We start from the raw sequence: 26812 nt of genomic DNA on the forward strand, positions 1-26812 counted from the left end.
AGCAATTCCACTGCTGGGTATATACCCATCAGAACTGAAAACAAGGACACAAACTGATATATGCACCCCAATGTTCATAGCAGCATTGTTCACTATCACCAAAAGTTGGAATCAACCCAAATGCCCATCAACAGATGAATGGATCAATAAAATGTGGTATATACATACAATGGAATACTACTCGACTTTAAGAACAAATACACTACAAACACATGTGATAACATGGATGAATCTTGAGAACCTTATGTTGAGTGAAGCAACCCAGGCATTAAGGACAAATACTACATGACCTCAATGATATGAAATAAGCAAGCTGCCTCAGAGAGCTAGAGACTGGAAGATAGGCTTACAGGAAATCGGAGGGTAGAGGAAGGATGTAAGCTGACATCTACATGGGTGAAATCTATGATAAGCTGGCAGTAAGTATGTGCACAAGGAAGAGATAAAATGGGGGCATAGGGTTACCTTTGGGTGGGGCTTTGTGGGTTAGAGGGGGTCTAGGGATAGGCGGATGGGTAATATTGCCCAAGAAATTGGGGGGAGGGAGGGGCAACATACAAACATAGGAGACTCTCCAGTGTTGGTTGAAAGTAAAATGCTGAGAAAATCTTTTCAAAATATAATTAGGAAAGTTACCGGTTTAAGATACTCAAAGGGGATAATCTGACACAGGACAGACTCCTAGGGAATATCTGAATGCTCATTTTGCCAAAGTGGGTTATACCATTGGGTAGAGACCCATATAATGAGAGTGAAGGTAGACCCACATCCTGGGGAGGACTAATGCCATCAAATAGAGGGAACTGTATCTCTCAAGAGAAAGGGTGGCTTCCAGGGCAGTAGGGCAGTCGAGTAAGTCAAGCCCTCAACACTGTTGCAAGTATCTCTGAACATGGCTCCTCAAGAAATGAAGATTGTCACTGTGGGCCCCAAGGGGAGGGGGAAATAGATATTGAGTAGATGGAACCAAAGAAAATGTGAGGGCAAAAGAAGTGTTTCACAAGAGTACACAAGGATGGATATAAAACATGTAATATTACACCAAAAACATATAGGGGACGACAGACTAATAATGTAAACCATAATGTAAAACATAAGATAACTAAAATATTTAGAAAACTGTATAGCCTAAAGTATAAACCACAATGTAAACACAAATGTTACCTTGTTTGAAAGCTATTGTCTCAATATCTGTACATCAGCTTCATAAATATGATATGAATAAGTTAAAAGATTATCACTGTGGAAGGGAAAAGGTTTTATAATGGATATGTGGGAGTACTGTATATTGTATATATGAATTATTGTGATCTAAGGCTCTTGTGAAGGGAAGCTCAATAATTAGGGAAAAAAGAAAAGAAAAAGATAGGATGTAGAATTTTTCCAAATCAATATGTATTCTACATCTAACCTTTAAACTCATTGCTATATTCCATTTTACTAGTAAGGGAACCTGATATTATATTGGGTTTCACTTTTCAGGAAGTTTTGGATCACAGAGTGGTTCAACAATGGCAGCGGAGGAATACTGGTATGGGATGTTATTGACAGGCGATATATGATTGACAGGGAGTTATACAGGGCATGTGTCCAGGGTGCATGGAAATGTTTGGATATCCTCATAGTGGAAACAATTATAAACAACAACTGGGGAGGTACTGGGTTCCTGGCCAGGGGGAGGGGCTCTGTCGTGGTCCCTAGGGGAGCAGTGGCAGTCCCCCAGGTGCAACAGTAAGGACCAGGAAGGAATAAGGGTCCAACAGTGAGCCCCTGATACTAATGACTGCTTGTGAGCCTATATGCCTGAAATAAGAACAAGACCTAGAGCAGCACTATGCCTAAGAGTTCCCTCCTGACAGCCTCTGTGTTACTCAAATGTGGCCAGTCTCGAAGCCAAACTCAGCATGTAAATGCAAGGCCTTCCCCCCAGCATGGGACATGACACCCAGGGATGAGCCTCCCTGGCACCAAGGGATCACTACCAAGTACCAGCTGATGACGTAACTAGAAAATGACTTTGAATTAAAGGTTCAACGTGGACCAGCAGAATATCCCTGTCTACATATAATAACAGGAGTTAAAAATGCTGTTTGACCTAAAGTAAGGGGGAAATAGAAAGGACAAATGAGTTCATATGGCTATGAGTCTCTAAAAAAGAGTCTGGAGGTTGTCAGAAGGATTGCCCTTAAGCACACCTGAGCAGAGTCTCAGAGACAGATAAAGTAGATACAACGCCAGGTATTGGTCCTTTTGAGGGCTAAAGAGACCCACAGGTTCTATGGTCATGGCAGATGGGGTTCACTGCCACGCCAGTTGGCCCTTCTTTGGAGCTGGTGTTTCTGCGTGATGGAGCTGGACTCAGATGGGATCTCTTTTCACAAGACTTTCATGCTACTTTACTGGAATTGTAGTTGGTGCTGGAGCTTAAGATATATCTAGGGGATTTGAATCTCTGGACTGACAATATGATAGCCAGGCCCTGAGCCTCAACAGACTTCATCTCCTACACTCTGATTTATTGGACTTACCCCACTCAGCTAACATGGAGTTGAAGAATGTCAAGCACCACACCATGGAGCCTAGAGTGCCTACAACTGAAAGCAGGAGGATTGCATCCAGTATCCATGTGGAATCTAAGCCCCCTCTTGACATAGATGTGGAATGGACACAACCAAGCCAAGGTCCACAGGAAGGAGGAATACAGTAAGGATCAGAGTGGACTTAATGATATCCTATTCATGAACTATTGTGGTTAATAATTGAGAAAATGTGGCATTGGTGTGGAAAAATGGCCATGGTGGCTGCTGGGTGCGGGGAATGGGAGGAAGAGATGAGATGTGGAGGCATTCTCGGGACTTGGAGTTGTCCTGGGTGGTGTTCCAGGGATAATTGCCGGATGTTGTATGTCCTCCCATGGCCCACTGGATGGAATGTGGGAGAGTGTGGGCTATGGTGTGGAACACGGGACATGGGGTGCAGCGATGCCCAGAGATGTACTCACCGGATGCAATGGATGTGTCATGATGATGGGGGAGAGTGTTACTGTGGGGAGAGTGGTGGGGTGGGGGCGGTGGGGGTGAATGGGGACCTCATATTTTTTTAATGTAATATCTTTTAAAAAATGAATAAATTGAGCAGAATTTGGAAAAAAAAATAGGACATATTTCACAAGTCTGTGTATTGAGTGTTTTAAATAAGGCAATTCATGTAAATTGCTTCCCACAGTTTCTAGTATTAATACATAGAACACAGACCTGCCTTCTAGAATCACAGAGGTTATAGCCTGAGGAGTTAGAAAGCGGCTGGAAGCACAGGTTCATTTGGAAGAGCAAGTAATGCTGTCTAAAAGTTAGCCCAATATTCAAACGGTACCAGAAATAAAAAATTAGTCTCAACTGGTATAGCAATAGTTATACATCCAGGTAAAAAGTATCTTAAAGATATATCCATAGGTAATAGAGGCCCTGTTTCTGAGGGCATGTCGCTGCTGAGATGGAGTTCGGGCAAGAACAGAAAACAAAGTAAGAAGAAGAGGACTGGAATTCCAATAGGCAGAAAGGACAGACCAACATGTGCTGAGCACATACCATGCTCCAGGAACCACGTAGTCCATTATTATGTAGATCATTTAATTTAATTCCTACAGTTGTTTTTGTTTCCTTGGTCTGTCCAGAACATAGCAACATAGCAGCATATGTTGGGTACTTTTGATAATGTTGTCAAATAAATGGCTTAATGCTTGAGTCCAATATTAATTTTCTTTCTAATATGCAATGCTAAATATAATAAGAACAAGATTTCTGAAATAAATAATAAAGCAAAAACACAGAGATACCTGGTGACTGATTTTCAGGTAAGCATAGCAAGGATAGAAGCTTTTATAGTATAGTTGATATTTGTTTAACATCTGTTCATTTTCTCTATGATAACAACCCTTAAATATTTATTTTAGGGAACCCCTACCCCGTTTCTATTATCAGCCATACAGAATAACACCATGTCCACTTCTAGGGTAGGTTTTGATGACCTTAAGTTATATAGTTGTTCTTCTCCCCGGTTAGTGTTTGGTTCAGGAATGGCACTTAAATCTGATCAATTAATGAAATATATGGAGGAATTTGTCTAAAGATGAAGGAAATAGAAACACTACTCTTTCTTTGAGAGCTATGGAAAAAAGATCCCTATCTTTCCCTGGTTGAGGTTGTGAAGAATTTGAAATCCGGAACTGCTTCAGCCCTTTTGATATGAAAAAAGGAAAGCTTGGAACTTGAGCATAATGCTGATACAAAAGAAAAAACAAAAACAAAACAAAAACCGCCACAGTGAAATCAGGTCCTCAGTGATATCTTTAAAATAGTGAATCAAGCTTGACTTAAAGCAAATCTTACTTCTGATCTTATCAGCTACTTGATCCAATAATTCCTTTTAACTAACTTACAGTGTAATTTTTGTCACTCTCACCATAAAAGGCCCCAACATATACTGATAGAAGATTGGGATTTCAGCATGGCTCATGTGGTAGATGGTCACTGAAGTGGCCCTCAGAAAAGTTATTTAATAATCCCCAGTGCATGAGGCACAGAGATGAGGGAGGGAAAGTAGGGAGGGTTTCAAATAAATATTGGTTTGAATGATACTAAAGGAAGATCATTGGGTTCATATGTGCAAAAGGCAGAGGAAATTAGCTAGGATGCAATGTATTTTTATATTAAGTTCAAGAAAACGTAAGTTTTATATACTTGGCATATAATGTTAAGTGGAAGCATTTGTACCTGTCATGTCATATCATAGAATTATAGTATTTATATGAGGCACATATAATTTATAAAGATTAAGTGAATATTCCAATTTTTATTTCAATAGGTATTCTTCTATAAATGCACAAGTTTATGGCTAAAAAATTAAAAGGTGTTTCTGAATTATATAATATAACATATATTATATATATATACACACACATACATATTAAAAATTGCCTCAAGAACAACTGGTTTCTTCCCTAATGTCCTTGGTTCTTTAAATTAAGAGTGAATAGTAAGGGAAAATTCATAAAAATACATTGTAGTTTAAGTCTATAAGGTAATCTAAACCCAGAAATACATTACATTCATAAAGAGCTAAAACAAATAGTAACAACTACAAAATGCCATTATAATGAAATTCAAATTAAGTAAATAAGTACAGATAGAGCTATATAAAAGTATAATCATAGCTATATTGTTTATAAAATAATAAATGGATTAAATGAATCACTACATACTTATTAATCAGATATTTAAACAATGATAGGATCGTTTACATGGAAAGATATCCACAATGCTTTAAGTGTGTAAATCAGGTTTCAGACCAATCTGTATAATTTGATCCTAATTACGTGTATGGTGGAGGTGGTAGAGGGTTGTAAAGGACCCTTTTCTGAAAGTAATAGTATTTATCTGTTTTGCAAAAGAAAGTAGGCACTATTCTCATAATTTAAAAACACAAAATAATGAAAGTACTTACATTTCAGAAAAAAAAGTAATATAACTAATCATACATCATTATATCTAAACTTACAAAGTTGCCAAAAGTTGCATGGGATTATGTAAAAATTGGTAATTTCTCCTGCAATGAAAAACTGTCATTATTACCCCTCATCAAATAAACAATGCCTTATATTTTATAATATTGTTGAAAAAAATCAATATTGTCAATACCAGTATCATAACTACACAATTTTTCAAAATACAAGGCCATTAGAACATATTTGTATGACATAATAAGTTTTTCAGAGTGATACTATACCAGGATACAGTAGGGCTGAATTTTTTTCAAAATTCTCAAATAATTTTAAAAATTAAAAATTAAAAAAAAATAAAATTACAGAACATAAAAACCTACAACTTTGTAAAGAAATTTTATGTGCACATTAAATTTCATTTCTACTGCAACTAGTAGTTTTGACATTGTACTTTTGAAACTGATCCTTTTATCCATTTCTAAAACAACATTCTTCAATCTGTATCCATTATGTATAACCTATATAGTTCAGGTGAAATTAAAGATCACAGCTGTTAAACAGAAAGACCTACTTATGTTTATACAATACATTTGCTCCTATACATGGTAATGAACACTGAAATTTCAATGATACACATGATATTTTGAATGTATGCCAGTACTTAAATGTTCTTTCTTGAATGGGAATAAGTATTTATTTTGGTTTGTCTGGGGGCGAAAGTGTGCAAGGCAGTGAGTACATTGCCATGGAGACTTCCAAAAGGTCAAAATTTCTTGCCAACATGTGCAAGTCTGTGTCTCACTGACAGGTGGGATACAAAGTCAGAATAAGAGTAAAAGGGCTTTGCTCAGAGGCTCTTACAGAGATTTGCATCTTGAGCATTGGCAAAGGATCATTTAGCCAGGATTCAAGTTTGGTAGCCTATAAAGTTGTTTTCACAACCCTCCCTCTTCTCCTATTTTTCTACCTTGTTTTCTTGCATCATTACAGATATATGCAGTTTTATAACCCAGGAGCATGTCATTATTTTACTTTCTCAAATTGCTTTGATTTTGGATGGTTGTTTTAAATTACTCCTTTTCCCAACTTCAATTGGTTCACTGTTTTTCTTTTATCTTTAGGCTGCATATTTCTGCCTGATCTTCTTCTAACATATATTTTTGTTTATCTAGTATATACACAAAATGCCTATAATTTACCTTCATTTTTACATTGAAAACCATTCTTATTTTTAATCCTCTAGCTTAAGTCTTTTATTTGCTGGCTCCTACTTTCAGGCCTATATGCTATTGATTTCTTTGATTTTAATATCCCTCTTTGATGTTTCTTTTTTTCTGTTTTGTACTTTAAGCATGTCTTATGCTTCTATGACCTTATTTTTTTCATTTTAATATTTTAAACTTCCAGACTTTATTATTTCACTTCCGCTTTACCAATTTCCCCTTATTTCTTGTCACGAAAGTATTCTTATTTTATGATTTATATTTTAAGAGTAGCATTAGACTAGGAGAAAATCGCACACATACAAGGTAAGTTGGAATACTTTGTACCCCAGGTTTCCCTGCAGTATTCCCTATGACTTCCATGAATGAGTCCTCAGCCCTTTCATGAAGGTTTCTCTAAAATGAAAAAGTCAATCTCACTTTCAAATATTTAGGCTGCCGTCTGAGCACAATCACACCCTGAGGGGGAGATACAGTGGTAAGGAACAATGGGAGCAGTTGCTTCACTGTCAAACATTCTTTTAAAGTGATGTATTTTCAGTACATTCTAAGTACTATGTCAACATCACATTTTTATAATTACACTAAAGGGACTTACAACGAAATACTGTGAAAATAAGACTGCAAGGTATACAGTGAATGTGGCCAAAAAACAAAACCTCAGCCTAACTCATGCACTCTCAACGAGGGCAAAACTGTCCTCCAAGAAGGCAAAATTTGGTTCTTGGGATGGAAGGGTGGCAAAATGCATTATATATCACAATAACTTGTTACCCTCCAAATGGCTGCAGTATATAAACAGACATAGAGTATATACAGTTTATCTGTGATACTAAAATTTCATGAAATAGGGAGTATGATTAGGAAAAAAGTATCTAAGATTGAGAAACTGGTTAATTCAAACCTCCATGAGCAAAGTCCTTAAAACCCCTCTGTATTGACCTATTTCTGGTACTTGTGACCTGAAAAGAAAATCTGCAGAGTCTTCTTTTTCTAGAAATCAGCTTATTCATTCATTCATTCATTCAACAACTACGTTTTAAGTGTCAACTATGTACCACAAGGTATACTATGCATAAGGATACCACAGTGAAGAAGGCTTGGTCATTTCCCCAAAGAATTTTATAGCCCATAGGAAATTCAAATATTCAGATATTAAGTAGGCAAGTGCAATATAATTTGATAGGAAATGACTACTCTGTTGGATTACATGGGAGGCAGAGGTTATCCAAATATCTTGGGTCAGGAAAGACTTCTTGAAGGGTGTGACAACTATGAATTGGGGAATAAATAGCTTCCAAAAATGGCCACTATACATTCCTGCTCTGTATGTACATGCCACTCTACCCATCGAGAGGTACCTATTTCCCTCCCCTTGCATCTGGACTGACCTTATGACTTTCTCTGACCAACAGAACAGAACAAGAAGCTCCGTTCTGGGCCCTTGCAGCCCCAAGCACTAAAAGTAGTAGCAACTTATGCTTTTTTTTTTTTTTCCAATTCATTTTTTAAAAAAATATTACATTAAAAAAATATGAGGTCCCATTCAACCCAACCACCCCCACCCCCCCCACTCCCCCCACTGCAACACTCTCTCCCATCATCATGACACATCCATTGCACCTGGTAAGTACATCTCTGGGCATCGCTGCACCTCATAGTCAAGCCAGCAACCATACTGTAAGGTAGTCCTGGCAATTCTGAGGGAGAGAGAAAAAGAAATATTGAGAGAGACAGAGACAGAAACAAAGATGAAAAGAAAACCCATGTGAAGAGGTCCTAGAGAATGAGGTCCTAGAGAAGGAGAGAGGGAGGAGAAGAGAAGAAGCTATACTCCAAACGTAAATTTTCTTGGGCTTTACAGCCCTGCCCAGCCGCTGCCTAGGTGGAGCAGAGGGAATCTCAACTGAGCCGCACAGAAGAGAACAACAACCCGAGTGAGCCTAGTCAACCCACAGAATCATGAGAAATAATCAAATATTTTTGGTTTAAGCTACTAGATTTTGGAGAATTCAAGCTGTTAAGGCATCTGGAGTATAGACTGTGGGGACATAAAATTGGAGATATAATCAAGTTCCCTGACAATATTTTTATAGAAGAAAGTACTAGGAGGAAAAGGTAGAAAAATTTAGAAATAAAAGTAATGAGTGTTGGTTGTTGAGTTTCATTAAATATATGTGTAAAACAGGTGTATTCTTTTTACTCATCAAACACAATTTCTCTTAGAATTAATCTTATCAGCTTAAGAAATGTTCAATTTTATTAGTAAGTTATGGTAAATAATAACTAAATTATCATTCATTTGTTATGCCCTTAAGAAATCTTTGATTTCATCTTGGTTTGCATAATAATATGAAAGTTATAAAACATGCTCATTGGCAATGGCAGCTGCAGGAATTGTTACAGATATCACAAGTTAGCTTTGAAAGGCTGTTTAGGACTCCACAATGAAATTAGAAATTTATAGCTTCCTCTTTTCCTGTGGAAGGGTCCTCCATACCTCTCCCTAAAACTACACATGTATTTGCATAGGAAACACCTACATTCTATGTCATAAACTGTATTTCTCATTACTCTGACAGACACTGTTTAAACATTCTTCCCCATTTTCAGACATTGTTCTGATACGATCAGGACGGAGAGCTGTCATGAAACTACAAGGCCTAAATCCTTACTCAGGCACCCATTACCTTCTTCTGAGGGAAATATGCCAGAAGGAACAATGGGTAAAATACAAACTGTTTAATTTCTACTCCAAGTTATACCAGACAGACTCCATTTTCCCTGCTCACTTCAACCACATCCTAGCACCAGAAACAACATCAGGTCAGGTCCCAAACCACCCCCAAGTCCACAATAAAAAGTTGATTCTCCACTACTACAATGATAAAAAGAAGCACAGAAGCTATGGGGAATGGGGAATGGAATCAGCTTTGAGACATGCTAGGTTTGAGGTGATCACAAGATATGTAAGCAGAAATATCCAATTTTATGAGGTACTCTGTGTGAGTAGTCACTGCCTTCAGATACTGTCAGAAGCTTAAATTAAAGTTGAAATCAGAGCATATATATTGTTTATGTTGGGTGGTAAATCTAATAAAAACTGTTATTATTTTATATTAGATTATAAAAATACTGTTGATATAAAAATTAATAATATAAAGCCAAAATGACATCCCAGTCAGGGCCATACAAAAAAAAATGCTAATATTGTTTAAGATTAGCCCAATAGCACAAGCACTGTGGTTTGCAAACCATTCACCATATAATTGTGAACAGCAGGCAAGAAATAAATTATAGAAACTATTCTACATGTATTGACATTATCATAGTCTAAAGATAAGATTTTGGAAAGTTTAGGTGAGGGCAAAAAACCTACCAAGTAACAGCATAAATTGATGGGTCTATTGTTTATGTATGCCTTACAAATTCTTGACATCTCTCATCATTTAAAGTGAATTGTGAATATAAGTGTAAATATAATGTAGTTTGAGAGAAAAAGTGTACTGTATTTGTCCTAAACCATCCTCCTGACATTCTACATTACAGAGATTAACCCTAGCTTTTCATTCCCATTTCCCTTCCTATTACACAGTAGATAATAGGAAATACTCATGTTTCCTAAAATATTAAATATAGTAATGTCCTTCCTTTCCTTTAAAATAAAATCAAAACTTCTTACTGTGGCCTACCAGGCTCTACAAGTTCTTCTAGAAAGAAGCTGGAATGAGAGATGGTTTCCACATTTACAGGGATCTTATTAAGACATTGTCATTCCATGGATGTTTACCTGTCTTATAACAATAATAAACTGCAGAAAGTTTTATACAAAAACTAAATGCCTTGTTTTCTTCAAAAATTGAAATTATGTCCTAAGGGAAACAAGCATAGTTTCATTTTTTACCAACCTCAGTTAATAGTGGGATTTTTATGCATTATTGGCGCTACATATAATTGTTCGATATAATTATAGTATGTCCAACAATGCCTTCTTGTAGGTCACTGTGGTTATTACTATGGATCTAGATAATTAAAAGAGAATGAAAAACTATTATAGCCCCAGAAAGGCAACTGTCGATTTCTCTCTGAGTCTATGTAACATTGGAATTTAAAATGGTTTGTGCATCATCTGTGACCAATGAAAAGACCTTTCCATAATTTTAGATGTAAGTTGACCTGAAAAAACAAATTGGAACACCTTCTGGAAGTTGACAGCTGCTTAGTGTCTAAACAAACTTAGTGTAAAGCTGAAGAAAGACACATGCAAGGACATTAAAGACATCTGAAATATGCTGAAAATCTAACCTCCTAATTAATGATGTATTTATTCATGGAACACACCCAAAAAGATAAATACCTCATTAAAATGTATGTTTACATTTACTGTAAATTCATATACCTTTCACTTCTTAAAAGTGAACACCTTAGTACTTTAATAGTTCAAAACAAAACTGACAAAACCTATCTTCACATTATATAAAAGGTTTTAAATTATTCTGTTTACTACCTATATGTAATGATTACAAGTATTTTTATCTGCATGTCTTTATTAACCTCATAAGGAGAATTTTCTTGAAACTTCAAGGAACTATGTTCTTTCCTTTGATAATTCAAAATTTAAAACACACTTTGCTCTAAATTGTTTGTTTGCTTGTTTGTGGGATGTAAAATCATAAAAGTCACAACATAATGAAACCTATTATAAGTATATATCATAAAATACCAATAAAAACCTATAGTTTAAAAGGATTTAATATTTAATTTGAAAACTCACATTTTAAAATATAATTGGCAGTCTCCCAAAAATACATATATTCACAGTCAAAACAATAAGGGAACTTAAGCTTTTTATTGATCCATGTTAAAAAGTACATTAAAAGCTATTTGTAGTCACCTTATCCACATTTCCTTTATCTGTTTCTATAGAAATGCATGGAATAGCACTGACATGAATCTAACTACTTGCTGGGCAAAAAGCATACTCATGATGTTTGTTCACTGCATAGTCTAAGGGGTCCCATCTATATTAAAGTTCACTTGGAAGTTTAATAGACATCTCAAATTTAAAATGCTCAACCTCAAATTCCAAACCTGCCCCTCTAGTCTTCCCCATCCAAGTTAATGGGCACTCTATTCTTCATTTGCTCTGGCCAAAAACCTTGAAGTCATCCTTTACTCCTCTCTCTATTACCCCACATCTAGCCCATCAGAAAATTCTGTTGACTCTGCCTTTGAAAGATAACAAGAATCTGACCATTTATTAGCATCTATATTACTATTATCACACTACCCATGATATCCTTGAAAGTAGGTTATTGAAATGGCTCCTAACTTGTCTGCCAGCTTCTACCATAACCATGCTTGCAGCCATGAGGATAAGACAGAGCAGAGGATATCTTTAGGGACTAGGCCTGGAAGTGGCATACACTTCCTTTGTTCAGAATTGGGAATCAGTCACATGACCAAACTCACTACATCAAAGGCTGGGGAATATAATCCTCCAACAGACCCAGAAAGAGGAAATTGGGTCGTATCTAGCCATTATCCACCACATGTAACTTGGGAAAAATTAGCATTTAATGTTTCTTTTTTTTTTTTTTTTCATAAAATACTTGAAAATTTATGCTGTGTGTCTATTAAGAGCCTTGAAGGAAATAAAGCAATGGGATTGAAAGTGGCTAGAGGAGTGAAGGGGAAAATATTAGTTACATATTTCAAGGAGTGCCTCTCTGAGGAGGTGACATTTGAATTGAGATGCAAAAAATAAGAATGAGCCAGACATGCAAAATTTGAGGAAGTAACACTGCAAATAGAGGAAGAGCTTGTGTAAAGACCTTAGGGCAAGAATGAATGTGGCCTATTTTCAGAATTAGGAGAAGGCTAGTATAGCTGACAGGGCTGGGCAAGGGAGAGTATTGGAGGGATATGGCCAAAGAGACAGAAGTCTCAACTTACAGCATTTGGTAGGACACAGCAAAAATTTTGGATTTTATTTTAAAACAAGGGAAGATATTACTATACTTATAATGGAATCTCATCATCTGATTTACATTTTCAAAAGATCTGCTTGACTTTTGTGAAATGAATGAATTATTGTGAGGTAAGGGTTAGGTGAATTAGTAGGTTTGGCAATAAAATGAGAGATGATCACAGTAAGACAGAAAAATTGTAAATATATTCTGGAGGAAGAAATCTATCAGACTTACTGGTCAATGTAAAGATAGAGTTTGGAAGGTGAGGGAATGAAGAGCTAAAATGATTCCTTAGATTTTAGCTGGAATAAATTTACATTCAGTGTTGTACTTGCTAAAATGGAGATGATTAGGAAAAGACCAGGTTTTTAGAGGTAAACAAAAGTTATTTTCAGACATAATAATTTGCAGAAGCTTATTAGATATTCCAGCTTAGGGAAGAAATCAAGGGTAGAGATATCACCATTAATTATCAGTATATAGAGAGTATTTGAAACAGGGGTTCTTAACTTTTTTGTTCCATGGACCCCTTTACCAGTCAGGTTCCATGGACCCCTTACTAAGTCCACACTATACACTATATATTGTTGAATTATTTAACAAATATATCACCCCTACATCAACAAGAATAATGTTTTTTTGCATTTCAGTTCAAGCTCACGGACCCCTTGCTAAGAACTCCTGATTTAAAGCTTGACAATGGAAGAAGCCACCTGAGAGAGTGCAAATAGTAAAAAGGTGAAGCACTGGGATGGAGCCTGGGGGTGATCTAACAACTAGAAATCTGGCAGAGAAGGAGCAGCTGCTAAAGACCCTGAGCAGCATGACACTGAAGGTCAAAAGGAAAACCGGAATTTAGTAAATGCTAATAATGGTAGTCAGTAGAGAAAAGGCAGAAATGGACAGTTGTTTTGACCACAGCTGAGTGGTGAAGAAAACGAGACAGGTAAGCAGCCATGGGTAACAGGTGAGGGAAGTGGCTAATAACTCTGACAAGAACAATTTCAGAGAAAAAAGGAAGCTGACTCTATTGAGTGGGAAAATGAGAAGGGCAAGTGGAAGCTATTAGTTCAGTGAGGACTTTTGCCAAACTTTGGTGAAAATAAGCAGGGTATGATAAATAGCAAATGTTTGATGGGGGAGCAGAGTGTGGAGTCAAGAAAGGCATTTTTTTTCTTTTAACTAGTGAGAGTTACTAGAGTACGTTTTCTAGGTTGTTGGGAACCATCTTTAAGAGTTGGAGAAATACATCCACCTAAAACAGAACTTAAAAACTCTCTTAACTAATCTGATTTAAAATCCTTCTGGCTCTTTGACCTAAGAAACTATACTCTATAGAAATGCAAATTAGTAAGATATTCAGAACTTTTAAATTATCTGGAATTTAACATGCATTTATTTTATTATGGCCTGATTAGAAAAACATAATTAAAAAAAAGAAAAGAAAACATTTTGATGAATCTGTATTTTCCAAAGAGAATATATAATTAAAGATTTCTGCACTTAAGTGAAATTTTATAAATTATTTTAATATTTAAGTTTAAAGTAGTTACTTAGGCCATGCTTACCAGGAAAAAATAGAGGAATCTGGCCTAAGTTATAGATCATATAGTTGTTTGTTACTGACAAAACTGTATGCCCAAATGTAATAAAATAGAAAATATTGCCTTGGTATTTTCTTTAAAATAATGCATAGCTTATTCACTGTTTTATAGTTTGCTTTTGAGTTAACCAGACCTAATACAAATTCTTTTTCTGTGATTTTCAGCTCTCTCAGCCTCATTTTTTTATTTTTTATGAGATGAGAATAAGTTGCTATTAGTAATATCAAGGGCAGAAATAGTGCACATAAAGCAGCTGAATGCTGGCATTCACAGATGTTTAGCAAAACATATTTTTTATTATTGATATTTTTCCCTTACCATTATCACTACTATTATTATTATGATTATTATTTTGATCAAGTTAAGGATCCTATATACCACAGCTGAAGAACTTTGTTTCCATTGATATTAAATGACTATCAAACAAAAATAAACTTACAGTGACTTATCAAACACAAACTTTTTTTCTAAAAGAAACACATAATAAATGAGTCAATAAACATTTGTTAAAGGTTTTTTAAGTACCAAATCTTTTGGGGAAGGGGGGCTGTTCAGTTTATTTGGTTTTAAAATTAAGAATAAAGAATATAACACTACTTGAGAAACACTACAAATTTACAATTGAATTTTATATTATGGCTTTAGAGTTAAGGTTTGATAGAGAGAAATAGGTAGTAGAATGAAATAAGTGGGAGAGAAATTAACAATTGGAAAAGAAGAAATAGATGGCACGAAAAGACAGAAACTGAGACAAATTAGAAATGAAGAAAGATACAACAAGGTTCAGATACCTGTGAGTTTCCCCCAAATCACAATTTAATTTCCTTTAAGATATGTTACCCTAGAAGATTAATGATTATTCTTTCTCAGTTTTCTATCGCCTAACTCATTGTTAGAACCTTCTCTCCTAATGGGCTAATGAGTACAGAATGTGACAGAAATTATTCCCTGGGTTGCAGTAATATTTATCAGCGCTACTGTCTTTCCAAAGGCTGGAAATAAAGTAAGCTGACATCCAGATTTTGTCTTTGATTAGTACTAAATATTTCCCTCTTTCTCTTCTTCCCATTTTCATTTAATAGAATCTTTTCCCTTAGTCCTCTTTAATAGCATAACACAGTTGTGTTTACTAATGTAATTAAAGCTTAATTAAGGTGATGAAATATGAGTGTGATAAAGAGAACTGCTTTCAATGAAAATTAAATTAATGCTATGGAAAGGTGGAGAGATTGTCTTCCAGGTGTTCAAAGTTCTTGCTTCAGTTAAAAAAGAATCGCAAATTGAAATCGTAGACAATACATTATTGGTAAAGCTTATGCAAGCAACATGGTGTAGAATTCCAATCAGCAGATACTGAATCAAAGAAAAATTCATGGCCTTACAGCAAAGGACTAACATGAATGCATATGCACATGTTTAAGCTGAAATAGAATACTTAAGGTGCGAATGTATAATTTTTACAGCTCTTTTTATTGACAGACTTTTTCAATTCATTAATCTGCAGTTTTGGTCATGACAGGTAAGACCGTATTTACCGTGTTCTTGATTAGTATACCATGGACAACATTCTTGAAACCAAGAGGTAATCAGACCAATAGGGTTTAGAAAGTAGATTACACCTACAGCCATTAAGAGCAAAGGAAATTTTGCAAAAAACAAAAACACAAAAAATCCTCATTACAGGTAAAATATATGTAAATTTGATTGCCATCCTATTCTGAAACATCAATCCTCATTAATTTAAGTACAATAGGGGCAATTATACAAAGTTTACCATACATTTTTGTAGAGTTCTTATATTTCTTGAAGATTGTTGACATAAACTTGATATTACAGAAAAAAAGCCCAGAAAATATTACTTACCTAAAACATAATCAAAATTATGTATCCATGAGTATCAACAAAGTTGACCACTTATTAAAATTTTAATTTACCAAGGAACTATGTTACACAATGTATATATACAGATGCCCTTAGGAATATATGTCTCAAAAAATTTCACTAATAGTACTTTAAAATTTACAAGTTTCCTGTGAATGCAAGTTTGAAGATTCATGAAAAATATATTTCTAAGAAATGCCAAGTAATAATAAAATAAGTTTTTCCTTTAAATACAGTTTAACAATTTGCAGTCCTCAAAACAAATAAAAAGGGAGATTAGTTTATGGAGGGAAAGCATGTATTGATAAAATTGGTGAGTAAAATAAACAAATGAAATGCATAGGTACAACCTATCTTTAAAATAAATTCTACAAACCTCTCTAAAATTATTCATATATCATTTTAAGCTGGGACTTCAACCTAACCACTACAATAAATGTGTACAATATTGCACTTAGTCTGTACTGCCACCAAGTGCCTAAACAAATTAGTTTTAAGATTATTGTACCAGCTATTAACAGATTATTTCACTGCTTTGAGTAGCAAACTAAGAGCAAACCACTTCCACCATGAATGGCTACAAGATCACCATAATTTAGACATTGTAATAATATCTTAAAGGCATTAGTAGAACATCAAGAATCCTACCAGCTCACTGGAAGTTCATGCAGTCTAAAAATGTTGTTCAATTTGTAGTCAAATTTTGATGGAGAAAGATTTTCTTTACATGAGCCCAGTTTTGGATTTGGTTGCATATCTACAGGAAATTCTGAATCCTAGGGGGAAAAAATAAAGGAAAAGCTCTGTGTTAAATATTGTACACATTGATACTCTGCATTATTTAATACACAATACATCAACATTATTATAATAATCCACTAGGACTTATTTTTTAAGTTTTATATTCCATATTTTAGTTTGCAGTAAATATACAAAAAAGAGAACAATTTAGATAGGGTGTGCATTATCTAATTGAGTAACCAATTTTTATTTTAAACCATATGCTATTTATTAAAAATTAATTGAAAACATCCCCTTTTTGAATTCCAATGAAGCACGGGATAGCATTGTCTTATATTATTGGTCAATTGTCATTGTCAATAAACTTTCCATCCACAAGGGTAATGTCAGGAAAGTCTGTGATTATTCTTCTACCCCTTTTGTCATCTATAAATGGTAGACAATAAATGCTTTCATTTGGTAACAAATAATAACATGTGTTAATTGATTATTATTTCCATCTTTAAATCTGAGGACAGAGGAGTAATTTAAAAATAGTGAAGTTAAAAGATTTTGGTCATAACCATTTTGGATCTCATATACACTGGAATTCACATCTAACTCACTATCCTTGCCCCTAAACAAAATCTAACTAGAGATCTAAGATCATTTTCAATCCATGAGAAAGTGGTCTCTCCTCAGTGGAAAGAAGGCATTCTCTCAACACTTAATGACAAAGCGATTAATTGCTTCGCTCTACAAGATAAAGGAGTTGGGAAGCAGACTTGGCTCAATGAATAGAGCATCTGCCTACCACATGGGAGGCCCAAGGTTCAAACCCAGGGCCTCCTGACCCATGTGATAAGCTGGCCCACACACAGTGCTGATGCACGTAAGAAATGCTGGGCCATGCAGGGATGTCCCCCGCATAGGGGAGCCTGCAAGCCCCCATGCTCAAGGAGTGTGCCTCATAAGGAGAGCTGCCGAGTGCGAAAAAAGTACAGCCTACCCGGGTAGTGCCGCACACAGAGAGTTGACACAGCAAGATGATGCAACAAAAAGAGACAGAATCCCGGTGCCACTGACAAGAATATAAGCAGACACAAAAGAACACACAACAAATGAACACAGAGAACAGACAACTGGGGGCGGGGCGGGCGGGGAAGGGGAGAGAAATAAATTAAAAAAAAAAAAAAAGAAAAAGGAGTAATCAATCCCTAACACGTAACTCTGTAAAACTGCCTTTACAGACAGAGGCATATCATGTATTTTTGCATTCATTGATTTATTCTAAAAACATTTATAAGTGCTACTTTCTCCCAAACATGGTTCTAGATATGGGGAATCCATCACTGAACAAACAGCAATAGTCTCGCCTTCATGGAGGTATGTTCTAATAAATTCTTTGATCTCACAGGTGGAAAACGATGAAGCCAACTTTCATAAATGAAATCATATTTTTCTAATTAACCGGGTAATAAATATTTGTATAGAAATTCCATGCATTTCAAAATTTTACAAAAGAAAACGGTTAAAGTCAATTTTGTACTTATCACCCAGATATAATTACTAATGACTCTTTGTTAAAATTACTGAATTTGTTTGATCTCTCTCATTTTTTGTAAAATTGGGATCATACTCTATGCAATCCTCCAGTTTTCATTTAACAGTATATCACTGTTTTTGTATCATTAAATCTGTTTTGAAAAAAAAAAGTTAAATGCCATTTTATTTAACCATCTAGCTATTTGTGTTACCCTATTACTAGCAATGTTACAGTTTTCTCTCTATAAATATGTACTTCACTGAATATTTCCTTAACATACATCTCTAGAAGTATGAATAAATGATAATTCAAATAGAATCAATATTTTTAAAAAATATGATACATCTTGACAGGTTGTTCTTCAGAAATGTACCAATGTGTATACACCTGCCAATCATATAGTACTATGTAGAATTCACCACATCCTTTTTAATGATGTGTATATATACACATACACACAAAATGCATATATACATACATCATATTCTATATTCTATATTCTGTATTAAAATAATCCATTCATTCAACAATTATTTCTTTTGTCATATTTATTAAGTGTCCATTTAATGGCAGACACTGGTTTCAGTTCTTACAAGATATCACTGAATAAAATAAACAAAATTCCCTCCATTGTAGATCATGCCTTCTAACAGGAGATCTTGGACAATAAAAATAATGAGCATGGAAATTGTATAATATCTAAAAGATGAAAAGTCTATGGAAAAAAGTTGCCAATTATTTCATTAAAGTTTTAATTTGCATTTCTTAAGTTAATAGATTAGATTTGATTTTTTAAGTTTATCTCTTTATTGCACTCCATTGTGTTCTGAATTGTGTATTTATGCCCTTTGCCCATTTATTGGTATGATGGTACTTGTTTTTAATGATGCTGCTTGGGTAAGGAACGGCACAAGGGCAAATTATGATGTTGGAAATATAGCAAGGTGGATATGAAACCAGTCTTACATAATTTTCTACTACATGAAATATCTGGAACCATAAATTTAATGTCTAGAGCAACTTTTAAAAACACTCTTAAGCCAATCATTACATAAAACTAATAAAATGACACATTCAATAAAACCTAATTAGCTAAGACCTATAGCCTACTTGGTTTAACTGAGAAGAACACAGAAAAAAAAATAACTAAACTATTTAAAAGAAGATTTACAAGAGGAACAAAGTCCTAATAACAATAATCCTGTCTCAACATAGATGTACATACAGAGGCAATACATATGACCCCTATATCACCCAGTCTGTAAGCTGAAACATTCCAGGACAATAGCCAATTAAAAGGGCAGGGTTAGTGAAGTAAAAGAGGGATATATAAATAAGAACAATGCATGGAGGATAGAGGAAGTGAGATAAATCTTAAAACTATTTTTTCAAACTACATAATCCTTAGCACTTCTTTGTACTGACAAAGTACATTTGGAAGTCAAAGGTAAGCTTTGATAGTTCAATGGTTCTCAACCCTGGCTACACACTGAAATTCCCAGACAACTTTTTAAAAAATATCAATATCACTGGGTCCCACCCCAGAATAGTTAAATCATAAATTCATAAATTTAAGCTCAGGCATTGGTATTTAAAAGTCCCCCTGTTGTTAAAAATTCATCCAGGTTTGAAAACCAGGGATTTCCACAGTGATTCAACTACACCACATACTGATGTGTGAACTTGGACAAGCTGTTTAACAAACTCTCTATATTGTACTTTTCCTAGCTGTAGAATTAAACAAAATCATACCTGTTTTATAGGCTGCTGTCAGGATTAAGTGAGATAATCTCTGTAAAATATTCATCACATGCTCAGCACCTAATAAATTCTTAATAAACATTAGCTATTTCCATCACTATTTTTATTGTTGCCACTAATAGCATGTGTTAATTTTAACTGATTAGTAAATCCATTATAACTTGTTTCAAACTTCATTGATTCATTATAAAATAATTCTGTCTTAATCAATGTTCCAGGTTTTATACCCACCTGGGATATTGTTTGAGGCAGAAGACTAGATTTTAGTATGTTCTTACCTATCAAAGTCTCAGTTCCATATCCAATTAACTGTTGACTATCTATCACTGTACTAATGACAACAATTGCCCATTGACCTTTTCTGCCTCATTGACTGGTCAGGATTTAAAATAGTCTTGCTGTTTATAACCAAAGGTTGAAAGACCTGAAGGGTATCTTTCTCCATTTTAGGGCTGTATCAGGTAGGCATCCCCTGTATCTATCCCTAATGGGAAGGCAAGCTAGTTATTTGGTCTCCTTCCACATGAGTCTCTAGAGAACTCAGGTTTCTCCAGTGCCCAGGTGGAGGCACTGTGTCCATGTTCAAATCACTGTGTCCATGTGATTTGAATGGGGTCTGTCTGTCTATCTTGTTCTTTGCTTTCCACTGAACTAACACCCATGGGAATTACAGGGACCAACTAGCAAGACATTAACTCAACATCTGAGTGTCTACTCTGTGTCAGGAACTATGTTAGTTATCAGGTCACAGATATAAGTAGAATATAATGCTTCTACCCCAAGAATTTATAGTCTTATGAAGAAAACAACCATAAAGGTAAAACCCCAGCAACAAGAAAAGCTAGACCAGAAATATATAGAAGATGCTAAGATGCAGGAATAAGCAATACAGAGGAGATAAAAATAATCATCAGAAGAGAGGAGATAAAAATAATCATCAGAATAGAAAAGATACTAATCATCAATTCCAGATATTGTGATGATTGGACAGATAGATATAGATAATGGATGTATGTGTGAAGACAAAAAGAAAAAGGAATTGTAAAGAGGCTATTATTACTATAAACATAGTACAAACTATAACATTTAGTAAATTGCATATATACAATAAGTGAACAGAAGATATAAAAGAAAAATATTCCATTAACTCTAGCAACAATTAGATATCAAATACTTAATATAACACAAAGAAGAAATGTGCTGAGCCTAAAGAAAGCAGCACATACTTTATTCAGATATATATGAAGATATATATCTTCATGTAATATACATTTGATGTATCTTTGATGTAATATACATTTATTAAGGATTGAGAAAGACTTGATATTATAAAGATGCTAATTCATAAGAAGATTCTTATTATTTAATTTTATTAAAACAAAAATTTCAATATGTTTTGAAAAATGTAAGAAAACTATTCTAAAATTTATCCAGAATAACAAACCATACAAAACTGCTTTGAAAGTTATAGCATAGCCATTTTGTAGTTGAATAAAGATTCAGAGTAGTTAATCTAAACTCCAGAGACACATTTAAATCCAAATGACTCCAAATATAATAACTTTTCAACTATTAGAAAATGATGACTAAAGAAGAATGGAATTCAATTATTCAATTACCAAATTGAAAAAAATTAAAATGTGATATGAGAATGCTAGCTTTTGGTCAAAATATGGAAGAATATGCTATTATACTAAAAGAATGTAAACTGACTCAGCCTCATCAGAGGGTAAATTTGAAATATCTATTAAATTAAAATTGCCTTGGCAATTCCACTGCTAGAAATTTTTCTTTTGGATATCCTCACAAAAGTTCACCAAATGGCACATATAAAGTTTCTTTCTTCTTTATTATTTTTGTTTGTTTGTTTTTATTTTCTAATCTGCAGCATTTCTTATAATTTTAGGAATTAAAAACTATCTAAGTGTGCATTAGTGGACATTGATTATTTTTAAGATTATTTATTTATTTATTTCCCCCCTTGCAGCTTGCTTACTGTCTGCTCTCTGTGATCATTTGCTGTTTGTTCTTCTATGTCTGCTTGTCTCCCTTTGTTGCATCATCATGCTGCACCAGCTCTCCACGGGCACGGGATGTCAGCTCTCCACAGGTGCAGGCCCCAAGACGCGAACCCAGGATCTCCCATATGGTAGACAGGAGCCCAGTCAGTTGAGCCACATTCACTTCCCTGACATATGGTTTTGTTTGTTACTTTTTTTTAAAGCTTTAGATTACATAAATGTCACATAAAATTATAGGGAATTCCCATATGCCCCATTCCCTCTCCCTCCCACACTTTCCCACATTTACAACATCTTTCATTAGTATGGTACAATTGTTACAATTGATGAACACATATTAATGCATTGATACTATATGTGGACTACAGTTTACATTATCTTTTTTTCTCTGCCCCATACAATTTTATAGGTTATGACAAAATGTATAATGGCCTGTATCCATCATTGTAATGTCATGCAGGACAATTCCAACGTCCAGAAAATACCTCCATGTGCACATGGTTTTGAGGCTAAGAAAGCCCAAAATCAAAGTATCAGCCAGGCAATGCTTTCTCCCCCAAAGATTGTGGAATTCTGATGCTGGCTACTGGAAGTCCTTGGTTTTTCACTTTTCTGTCATATGGCAATGCATATCCTGATATCTTCTCTTTTCTCCTCCATATGCATTGACTTCTGGCTTCTTTCTATTATTTTTTTCTTTTTCCATGTCCAATTTTCTTTGCTTATAAAGACTTCAGCCATGTTGGGTTAAAGCCCACCCTCCTTCGGTTTGGGCACACCTTAACAAATGACATCTTCAAAGGTCCTATTTACAAATGGGTTCACATCCTCAGGACCAGGGCTTGGGACCTGAACCTGCCTTTTATGGGGAATATGATTCACTTCCCAACAGCCACACAGATGAGTCATTTCCTACAAGTTAAGAATGAATCTTTGTTGTGAAAAAATTTAGGGATAGGGAATTTATCTCTTATGGTAGCTAGTATTGCTTACACTAACCAATAGGGTTGGGAAACGACAACGATTAGTCATTGGTCATTTACATAAATTTTAAAAACTACTACAAGGTTAAAGGATGAATGTTTCAAGATAAGATTTTTAAAATAAATATCCATTAAATCCTATTTTAATGTGATTAATTTTCTCTTTATATTAAATCGCCATTGGGAGAAGAATTTACCAGAAATGAAGAAGTTTGTCCAGGCTCCTGTGCCCTCATTATTTCATTCATCACTCAAGTGGTCCATTACCTCCTGACAAACTTCACATATCACCACCTAGAAATGACTGACAGCTGACATTATCAGCAAGTCTTGATTGAGTTCATTGACATTTACAATCTAAGTATGAAAATGAGGTGATTCAGGGAAAGTCTGTCTTACTTATGTATTTGCTCAATTTCTTGACCTTTTTCTTGTTTACATGATTGTGTTCTTAGATTGCAGGGAGAATATTATACTTGCCAATGCTGTTTTCACAAAGGTATTTAAGTATTTTTGATCTAATACTTCTAAAGAATCTAATAATTCTTCAAATTTTCTACTATATGATTATATCAAACAGAATCATTTTAATGTATTTTAAAGCTTCCACTGAGGTCTCCTTTACTTTGATTCATATCAAATTAGACTGAAACAAAAAGACTAATAAAAACAAAACATATAGCTAATAAATTCTCACTTTATAATTTTTTCTTTTAAAGATTTATTTATTTCTCTCCCTTCCCCCACCCCACCCCACCCCACCCCACCCCACCCCAATTGTCTTTTCTCTGTGTCTATTTGCTGTGTCTTCCTCTTTGTTCGCTTCTGTTGTTGTCAGCGGCATGGGAATCTGTGTTTCTTTTTGTTGCGTCATCTTGTTGTGTCAGCTCTCCGTGTGTGCGGCACCATTCCTGGGCAGGCTGCACTTTCTTTCGCACTGGGTCGCTCTCCTTACGGGGCGCACTCCTTGCGCATGGGGCTCCCCTACACAGAGGACACCCCTGAGTGGCAGGGCACTCCTTGCATGCATCAGCACTGTGCGTGGGCCAGCTCTACATGGGTCAAGGAGGCCCGGGGTTTGAACCGCTGACCTCCCATGTGTTAGACGGACGCCCTAACCACTGGGCCAAGTCTGCTGCCTCACTTTATAATTCACCTACCTCACCAATTACTTCACATTTTAAAAGTTTACAATATGATAGCCAGGCCCTGAGCTCAATAGACTACACTATGTTAGCCAGGCCCTGAGCTCAAGAGACTACAGCTCCTACACTCTGATTTATTGGATTTACTCCACTCAGCTAACATGGAGTTGAAGAATGTCAACCACCACACCATGGAGCCTAGAGTGCCTAGAACTGAAAGCAGGAGGATTGTATCCAATATCCATGTGGAATCTAAACCCCCTCTTGACATAGATGTGGAATGGACACAACCAAGCCAAGGTCCACAGGAAGGAGGAATACAGTAAGGATCAGAGTGGACTTAATGATATTCTATTCATGAACTATTGTGGTTAATAATCGAGAAAATGTGGCATTGGCGTGGAAAAAGTGGCCATGGTGGCTGCTGGGTTCGGGGAAGGGGAGGAAGAGATGAGATGTGGAGGCATTCTCGGGACTTGGAGTTGTCCTTGGTGGTGCCCCAGGGACAATTGCCGGATGTTGTATGTCCTCCCATAGCCCACTGGATGGAACGTGGGAAAGTGTGGGCTATGGTGTGGAACACGGGACATGGGGTGCAGCGATGCCTGGAGATGTACTCACCAGATGCAATGGATGTGACATGATGATGGGGGAGAGTGTTAATGGGGGGGTGCGGAGAGTGGTGGGGTGGGGACGGTGGGGGCGAATGGGGACCTCATATTTTTTTAACATAATATCTTTTTAAAAAATGAATAAATTGAGTAGAATTTGTAAGAAAGAAACATTTGACTCAGAGTTCTAACCTTAAGTACAAACAAAAGCTTATCAGTGCATAGCACAAACATACACAATAATGCTACCATTTAGTTTTATCTGCTTCATCTGCAAAAACTTATCTTATGAACAGGAGTTTTGTCCTCTTTCCCCAGAATAAATGTCCCTCTGTCTAAAATTGTAAATGATAATTAAAAGGACAAATTCAAGTAAAAAAAAAAAGTTTATTTCTATACAAAACCAGACTAACAGAACATAAATCAGAAATTTACTTGATTTTAAAATATTGGGAACTACAATTAGAATTATTCTCTCTCAGTGTTTTGCATGGAAGGAATTATTATTTGAAAAAACACTTCTAGAATAGTATTAAAGGCCAAAGCAAAAACTGCCATGCTTAGAAAAACACTTAACTTCTAAAGTTAAGAAAGATATATATTTTCACTATTTTCAATAATAATAAATGTTCTTTGGAAACTCTACCTCTATTAGATAATTTCTGCAGTTCTCAAAGAGTGCCCTGACTAGAATCATCAACATCAGCTGGGAATTTGAAATGCAAATTCTTTGGCCTTGCCCCAGGTTTACTAAATTAGAAACTCTGGGAATGGTGCCCAGGAATCTGTGTTTATAACAAGCTCTCCAGGTAATTCTAATGCTCCCTAAAGTTTGAGAAGCACTGATTAATTTGATCAACAACCCATTTTTCAAAGTTCAGCAAAACTTAGCTAAAAGATTCCTAAAGCATATTTGTAAACATTATGATAGTTTCAATATATATACCATTGAATCAGAACCTGAGAAAAGGGACAAACTGTGTACAGTTTCAATAATTTAATATTTTAAATATTTCAATATTTTAATCTCTATGATATTGAAAATGACTTTATATTACTAAAAATAATTATTACTACAATACACAGGAATTCATTGTACCCTTTTATTATTATTTATCTCACTGTATTATCATCAAAAGTACATAATAAAACATGTCCCAGGAAGGAACTCAACTGAAAAATTCTTACTAATTTATAAAAGAAAAATGACTTTTCACTTTTATCATATTTCACATACAATAATTTGTTATTCACATAATTATCCTGATTTAAAGCAACTTTATCACTAAACTTGGGAGGGAACAAAAAAACAGTGAAAGTGTGTATAGCTAAGACTACTATTAATGATAAAAATCACAGCTATCATGCATTTAATAAACTACATACACATTATCTGCAATCCTCCTGATCCTCTTTTACAGATGGGGGAAAAATTGGATCTCAGACAGGATAATGATATTCCGAAGGCAGAATAATTGGTCAGTGGTGGCCCTAGCATTCTGATTCCATCTTCCAGGCTCCAAAGCCTAAACTGTTGCTTCTTTGTCCCACAGCCCCAGCAACTGTGTCAGTATTTGTCTTTTGACCTGAACCCTGTTAACTAAGGTCCACTGATGTAGTACAAATAAATATTTAAGAGCTGCCTTTTCTTTCAGTTTGAAAGAATCATTTTGACTTGTGTATCTGATAATAAATAGTCAAGGTGTTCTGAAATTGCTAAAGAGAATGCCACATCTATTCAGAATTTTCAGAAACAGGGAAATTTAGCTGGAAGAGGGCCTGAGAAGTGAGGAAAAGGTGGAAGATGGATGAACATGCTGGCATTGTGTGTCACTTTCATTACGA

The 26812-nt window shown here is 35.2% G+C and overlaps 1 protein-coding gene across 2 annotated transcripts in view; it reads right to left on the minus strand.

Annotated features, from left to right (window-relative positions):
• Positions 1-26812, minus strand: part of SPAG16 (sperm associated antigen 16) — a 1223101-nt gene that overhangs the window by 1034536 nt on the left and 161753 nt on the right. For both annotated transcript variants that reach the window (XM_071216139.1, XM_004483160.3), the window contains one exon: positions 16829-16956. In XM_071216139.1, coding sequence (XP_071072240.1) covers positions 16829-16956 — 128 coding nt within the window. The remainder of the gene's footprint in view (positions 1-16828; positions 16957-26812) is intronic.

This window comes from Dasypus novemcinctus, chromosome 7 (assembly GCF_030445035.2).
Source record: "Dasypus novemcinctus isolate mDasNov1 chromosome 7, mDasNov1.1.hap2, whole genome shotgun sequence".
NCBI classification, from domain to species: Eukaryota; Metazoa; Chordata; class Mammalia; order Cingulata; family Dasypodidae; genus Dasypus; species Dasypus novemcinctus.